Source organism: Eutrema salsugineum, unplaced genomic scaffold, assembly GCF_000478725.1.
Source record: "Eutrema salsugineum unplaced genomic scaffold, Eutsalg1_0 scaffold_1, whole genome shotgun sequence".
Classification (NCBI taxonomy): Eukaryota; Viridiplantae; Streptophyta; class Magnoliopsida; order Brassicales; family Brassicaceae; genus Eutrema; species Eutrema salsugineum.
The window spans coordinates 6,706,528-6,713,474 of record NW_006256909.1 but is presented as its reverse complement, the minus strand read 5'-3'; the positions used below and the strand labels follow the sequence as shown (position 1 = coordinate 6,713,474).

The 6,947-nt window shown below is 37.8% G+C and overlaps 2 protein-coding genes across 2 annotated transcripts; both read left to right on the top strand.

Annotated features, from left to right (window-relative positions):
* LOC18031071 lies at positions 1–474 on the top strand. The gene has a single exon (XM_006413387.2). The coding sequence runs from the start codon at positions 41–43 to the stop codon at positions 401–403; it is 363 nt and encodes a 120-aa protein (XP_006413450.1). The 5' UTR covers positions 1–40; the 3' UTR covers positions 404–474.
* Positions 475–3,189: 2,715 nt separating this feature from the next.
* Positions 3,190–6,735, top strand: LOC18031070 (heat shock 70 kDa protein 6, chloroplastic). The gene is made up of 8 exons (XM_006413386.2): positions 3,190–3,877; positions 4,249–4,501; positions 4,607–4,686; positions 4,778–4,920; positions 5,005–5,103; positions 5,257–5,446; positions 5,527–5,925; positions 6,152–6,735. The coding sequence occupies exons 1-8, from the start codon at positions 3,305–3,307 to the stop codon at positions 6,557–6,559; spliced, it is 2,145 nt and encodes a 714-aa protein (XP_006413449.1). The 5' UTR covers positions 3,190–3,304; the 3' UTR covers positions 6,560–6,735.
* Positions 6,736–6,947: the final 212 nt, after the last annotated feature.

The window sequence follows — 6,947 nt, the reverse complement described above, 5'->3', positions numbered from 1 at the left end:
TATCATAAAACAGAACAAGAAGAAATAGAGAGAACACATCATGAGTGGCTATTCCAAAATGGATTCAACAGACGAGAAACCCCACCCGGTCGATCACCAGATCCAGAAGCCCGATCCGGAACCGATTGAAACGAGAGCGAAGCTGAGCAGGAACAGGTCAGTGTCTGCATCAGGGCAAGCGGTTCCTTCAAAGACTGCTATGTCCATGAGAAGATCTTCGTCTGTCTCTGAACGCTACTGTAGAATCTATGACCAGAGCTCTGCTACGTGGCCTCTTCCTTTCCATGAGGAAGATGAAGACGAAGAAGATGATAAAGAGAAGGTGCAGAAGAAGAAGAAGAGCAACAATATCAAGAAAAAAGCATTTCTTAAGGCTTGTAAGCGATTTTTTGGTATCTCTTGAGCAAACCTTTTTGTTTTCCTCTATCTATCATATAATATAAGATCTGTTTGTTATTTTGTTCGTTTAGAGTCGATCGCTTTTCATATAACGTTTAAAGAATTGCCCTAACGTTTAATACAAGAAAATGTTCTTTGTTTGCTATCGATTGTTTTGAATATTCGTTCAGTGGTATTAATCGGATTTTGCTTTCTTGATGAGATTACACCATTCATATATTGAAACTCAGAAACTAGTTTCATCATTATCATAGACTCTTTGTTTTTTGTAGGTCTGAATCCGTCTAATCCAAAAATAAATACAGTGTCTAAAGATAATTTTTAACAAATATCATACAAGATGAATTTTAACAAATATCAACCAATAAGATGAATAATCTAAATGTTATTTATTTGGGAGAAGAAGATGGCCCTTGACTCCAATATTGTCTTTTAGTGTAAATGTCGAGAAGGAATCGTCTAGCCCAATGCACTTGCACATGGTTTGTTCCTATTTTCTTAATAATATATTCATAATTTTCATGTTAACAGTACTTTACAGAAATTATGGGTTTTTAGTGAAAAAACCCTTCAACTAAGTTTGAATCGGATAAAAACTCATCAACTATTTTTGTAACGTAAAAACCCTTCAACTAAATTTTCGTAATGATTTAGTTCATTTGTGAACAACACCGTCAAATCTTAAGAAATCGTTCTTTTTTAGTAAAAACTACACGATTTTTATTATAAACAACAAGCTTTTTGAAAATCAGATATAAGAATCCCAAATTAAACATAATCTCTAAAATCTCCTAATTTTTAAACCTAAATTGATGAACCCTAATTTTTGAAAGTGTGATTCTAAGTAGTTTTTATGGTTTGGAAGTCAATTGGGTGAAATTGAAATGATTTGTTGTGTTGATTAAAACAAATTTATTTGAGAAAAAAACCTTTGGATTGAGAGAAATATTTTCGCAAATTGGGAGAAAGAGGAGAAAAAATCACAACTCTGAAGCTTGGAAGAAGATGAAGCAGCTGTTTTATTTTGATGTTTAAAACCTGGTTCTTCTTCCTCCAACAAATTTACTAAGAAGAAGAATTTCAGAGATTTTCAAATTGAATGAAGAACACTAATTTTTAAATTGAGAATTTTTAGTTTCAAATCGATTTTAGGTTTTTTTATTGAAGTCATTTCGTTTTCACGTTTTCATTTAGCTGTAATCCGTTAAGATTTAACGGTATTGTTCACGGAGGGACTAAATTATTATGAAAACTTAGTTAAGGAATTTTTACATTACAAAAATAGTTGAGGGGTTTCTATCCGATTCAAATTTAGTTGAGGAGTTTTTTCACTAAAAACCTTAAATAAATCCTATACTATATAAGATTAGACATATTTTTATTTTTATTTTTTTGTCGAAGACATATCAACTTGTTTTTTGGCTTTGCCAGTGAAAAGTCCACTGGTAGATTTAAAAACTCTTCCCCAGCAAGAAGAGAACAAATATGTGGTTTAGAGTCATTAGACCAATGAATTGAGGGTGAAAAAAAAAACAAAAAATTAAACATATTTTATCATCTAAAAAGTGAATTGAAAAATGAATTGCAAGAACCCTTTCTCCAAAAAAAGAAAGAAAAGGTTTGAGAGAAAAACTTGAAGAAAAGCATGGCACAAACATCATCTATGATTCTGCGAGGCAATACGTATGGTTGGTTTCCAACTTTCCATTCTTTTGGAGGCCAAACAAATATTTTTTGAAGTTAAAAAATATGTTAAGGCAATTGTTAGCGATACCAAACTGGATCGGTAATGTTGCACCTTTCTTCCTATAAGTACATAAACGGGTGTATAAAAGCCTAACAAACGACCCATCTAAAACCAAACCTGCACTTGCGTGGGTAAAAATCAACCATACCCACAATCATTTAAAATGTACACCCACATGTGGTGTGGAACACAAGCTCCAATGACATAATGCTTAATTCTATAGCCACATATCTAGCATGAGCGTTTTTCTCCATGATTCTTGATCCCTTGTTTTGTTTCTGTTGGGGCAATTTTTCTCTTTGTTCATTTCTTTCTCTCTCTCTCTATGTGTAGAGAGCCTAAATAGATATAATTTTCTCTTCCATTTGCTCTAGTTGCTTTGAATAAATGTCCACATCGTTTTCATTAGTTTTTTTTTTAATTAAATTAACAGAAGTAAAAGGATAGCAAAATAAAAACAAGCTCGAGTTGCTCTGAATAAATTATCCCATAGTTCCATCACGTGAAAATATAGCATTTTCATATCTCAAGTTGCTTCTAAACCGATCAAGCCTACTTTGGCAAAGTAGTGAGCAATATTATAGGTTTGTCTACTAGTCACCATGAAGCTAGTCTCAAAATGGCCAATTGCCCTATTGATAAAGTGAGTTTCAATCACTAATCACCATGAAGCTAGTCTCAAAATGGCCAATAGCCCTATGAATTAGGCCATTTTTATTATTCATACACGATATATGAACTAACTACCTGAACTCACCAAACTACATAAATATTTGAGACCTCGTGGTGAATGTTTGGCTAAGTGACGCGTCGCATTGAAGAACATACGATGATGTCATGAGATTAAGAGGAAGTGTGTGGGCTTTGTGAAAAGTCTGGATGTTTCTGAGATTCTCTAGTAATCTTTAGTATGGCTAAACTCATATACAATAGTTGTGGAATCCAACCAAAAAGCCCATCTTAAAGTGCCCTTTCTGGAAACTTCAGCTTGGGTCCTACATTTGTCTTCCTCGTCTTCACCTTCCTCTTATCTTCTTCTATATCTCCTCCTCCTACCTTCTTCTAGGGTTTCTCGTCAAACCCTTTGTTCATTTCTGTTCCTTTGTCCTTCTCTTGCTTCCTCCATCACTATTATAATTCCAATTAAAAGCTCGAAAAATGGCTTCATCTTCCGCCCAGATTCACGTCCTCGGCGGAATTGGATTCGCTTCTTCTTCTTCCAAGAGGAATCTCAATGGTAAAGGTAGTTTCATGCCGAGAAGCGCCTTCTTCGGCACAAGAACGGGTCCTTTCTCCACCCCTACTTCTGCCTTCCTGAGAATGGGCAGTAGAAATGGCGGCGCTTCTAGATATGCTGTAGGTCCGGTGCGTGTGGTTAACGAGAAGGTCGTTGGAATCGATTTGGGCACGACGAACTCCGCCGTAGCTGCCATGGAAGGAGGCAAGCCTACGATTGTGACGAACGCTGAGGGTCAGAGGACGACTCCGTCTGTGGTGGCTTACACGAAGAGCGGTGACCGACTTGTCGGGCAAATTGCGAAGCGGCAAGCCGTCGTGAATCCTGAGAACACTTTCTTCTCGGTGAAGAGGTTTATTGGTAGGAGGATGAACGAAGTAGCTGAGGAGTCTAAGCAGGTTTCTTATAGAGTTATTAAGGATGAGAACGGAAATGTCAAGCTGGAGTGTCCTGCCATTGGCAAACAATTTGCCGCCGAGGAGATTTCAGCTCAGGTACTTGAAGTTTATTCATTGATGAATGTGCGGCTCTTAATTGATACTCTTTTGGATGGTGAATACATGCTCGAAGATAGTGTAATGAACTTTTTGAATTAAGTTTTGGATTTTTCTTCACTCTTTATAGTTCTGGAACTTGACTACTTGAGTGACTCCTGTCTCGTTTGCTGATATCTGCACTTACATCAACAGTGCAGTGTACTCTGTCTTATGTTTTGTCATCTTCAGCTTATCATTCAAGAAATTCTGATCAAGAGTTAACAGTTTTTGTGATTGTTCACTGTAGTTAATCATTTGTTTGTTGAATAATTACTTTTTTTGTTGTTGCTGTGAATGCTCTTCTTCTTATGGGATTGTGTGTGGTGTAGGTTTTGAGGAAACTCGTGGATGACGCCTCTAGATTCTTGAACGACAAAGTAACCAAGGCTGTCATCACTGTGCCTGCTTACTTCAACGACTCTCAGAGGACAGCTACGAAAGATGCTGGTCGCATTGCTGGGTTGGAAGTTCTTCGTATTATCAATGAGCCCACAGCTGCGTCATTGGCTTATGGGTTTGAAAGGAAGAGCAATGAAACTATTCTAGTCTTTGATCTTGGTGGTGGTACTTTTGATGTGTCAGGTACGTAACATTAAACTTTTGCCAAAATGCTCTGTATACCACCTTTTGATGTGTTCTTATTAGCACCATCTAATATGTATTTTTGTTATGTTTATTATTATTCAGTGCTTGAAGTAGGCGATGGTGTGTTTGAAGTACTTTCCACTTCTGGAGACACACATTTGGGTGGTGATGACTTTGACAAGGTGAATTAAAGGCACACATGAATTACAAAGTTTTGAATCTGTTTACTCTCTCTTCGATGCTTTACTTAATAAATTCAAATTTGGAATGCAGAGAGTTGTTGATTGGCTTGCTTCAAATTTCAAGAAAGATGAAGGCATTGATCTTCTGAAAGACAAGCAAGCACTTCAGAGGTTGACAGAGGCAGCAGAAAAAGCTAAAATTGAGCTTTCCTCCCTGACTCAGACAAACATGAGGTACAACCAATTTTCTCGCCCAAATTGTTGATTTAGTACTTTCAAAAGCGTATGGATTCTGATTGATATAAATTCTGTGCTCAGCTTGCCATTTATCACAGCCACAGCTGATGGACCTAAACACATAGAAACCACCCTTACCCGTGCCAAGTTCGAAGAATTGTGTTCAGATTTACTCGACAGGTAATTTACTCACAGTTCTTATTAGGTATTAATTGCTTACAGTTATTATGAGGTATTCATAGATAACAAGTCAACAGATTGCTATGTGCCCATTCTGTAGCTTTTGATTAATCATGGAGGCCTAAGATTCTTATCCCTGTCTCTATCTTATAGATGTAAGACTCCCGTTGAGAATTCATTGAGAGATGCGAAGCTCAGCTTTAAAGATATTGATGAAGTAATCCTTGTTGGTGGGTCTACACGTATTCCTGCTGTTCAGGAAGTCGTCAGGAAGCTGACTGGGAAAGAACCTAACGTCACAGTAAATCCTGATGAGGTTGTAGCCTTAGGTGCGGCAGTCCAGGTGTGTTCTCGTGAACTTGTAACTTTCACCTTTTCTACTGCAATGAGTTCTCATCAAGAGCCTTTCTCTTTTGTTTCTAGGCTGGTGTTCTGGCTGGAGATGTGAGTGACATTGTGCTTCTTGATGTGACACCACTTTCGATTGGTTTGGAAACCCTTGGTGGTGTTATGACTAAGATTATCCCAAGGAACACTACACTACCTACTTCTAAGTCAGAAGTCTTCTCCACTGCTGCTGATGGACAGACAAGTGTTGAGATTAATGTGTTGCAGGGGGAGAGGGAGTTTGTCCGGGATAACAAGTCTCTTGGTAGCTTCCGTCTAGATGGTATCCCTCCGGCACCACGTGGAGTTCCACAAATCGAAGTCAAATTTGACATCGATGCCAATGGAATTCTATCCGTGAGTGCGAGTGACAAAGGCACCGGAAAGAAACAAGACATCACCATTACTGGTGCCAGTACATTGCCCAAGGATGAGGTGCGTACAATTTACAAATTAAACAACAAATGCTTCAGTTATCAACATGTTTTCTTACAGTTCCGTCCCAATATTCTACTGATCATCAGAATAGTGGAAGCATTGGTTGCGTATTTTTGTGAGAGTAGCAATATTCATGATCAATAGGGCCTTTGTAAAGGAGTGGTTCTTTTTTTGCTAATATTACCATCAATGGTAACAAATCTGTTGTCGTTGAACGTTATAGGTAGACCAAATGGTCCAAGAAGCAGAAAGGTTTGCAAAGGATGACAAGGAGAAGAGAGACGCCATTGACACGAAGAACCAAGCAGATTCGGTGGTGTACCAGACAGAGAAGCAACTTAAAGAACTTGGAGAGAAAATCCCAGGTGAAGTGAAAGAGAAGGTGGAGGCTAAGCTACAAGAGCTGAAAGACAAGATAGGAAGCGGAACGACTCAAGAAATCAAAGATACAATGGCTGCTCTAAACCAAGAAGTGATGCAGATTGGCCAGTCTATGTACAACCAGCCAGGAGCTGGAGCAGGAGCAGCAGGTCCAGGTCCTAACCCTGGAGGTGAAGATGCTTCATCAGCAGATTCATCAAGTAAAGGTGGAGATGATGTGATTGATGCTGACTTCACAGACAGCAAATGAGAAAACAAACTAGGACGGTTGTGAATTCATGCATCCGATGTAAAACGCATGATTTTGTAGGCTTGATTGTGTTGAAACACATATGAATTGAGCAATGCTTGTGTACAACGATTATTTTTCGTTAGAAAGCAGCAATGCTGTCACAGAGAATTTTATACTGCATAATAATATGTTGCAGTTCTCTCACTTTGTTCTATCCTCATAAAATTACATTTGATACAGCACATGCAATCACGAATAACCATACAACACATGCATTCATGAATAACGAATTCCACTAGAACAACTCTCCCCAATCCCCATAACATAGAATTCGATTTTTTTTTATTAAAAAAAAGAACAACAAAAGAAAGAAATCGAATTCTAATAAGCTGGGTAATAAAAACAT

Coding starts and splice junctions, on each gene's coding strand:
- LOC18031070 (XM_006413386.2), top strand. CDS start 3,305: ATGGCTTCATCTTCCGCCCAGATTCACGTCCTCGGCGGAATTGGATTC. Junction 5,104..5,256: donor TGTTCAGATTTACTCGACAG/GTAATTTACTCA, acceptor TCTATCTTATAG/ATGTAAGACTCCCGTTGAGA. Junction 5,447..5,526: donor CCTTAGGTGCGGCAGTCCAG/GTGTGTTCTCGT, acceptor TTTTGTTTCTAG/GCTGGTGTTCTGGCTGGAGA.
- LOC18031071 (XM_006413387.2), top strand. CDS start 41: ATGAGTGGCTATTCCAAAATGGATTCAACAGACGAGAAACCCCACCCG.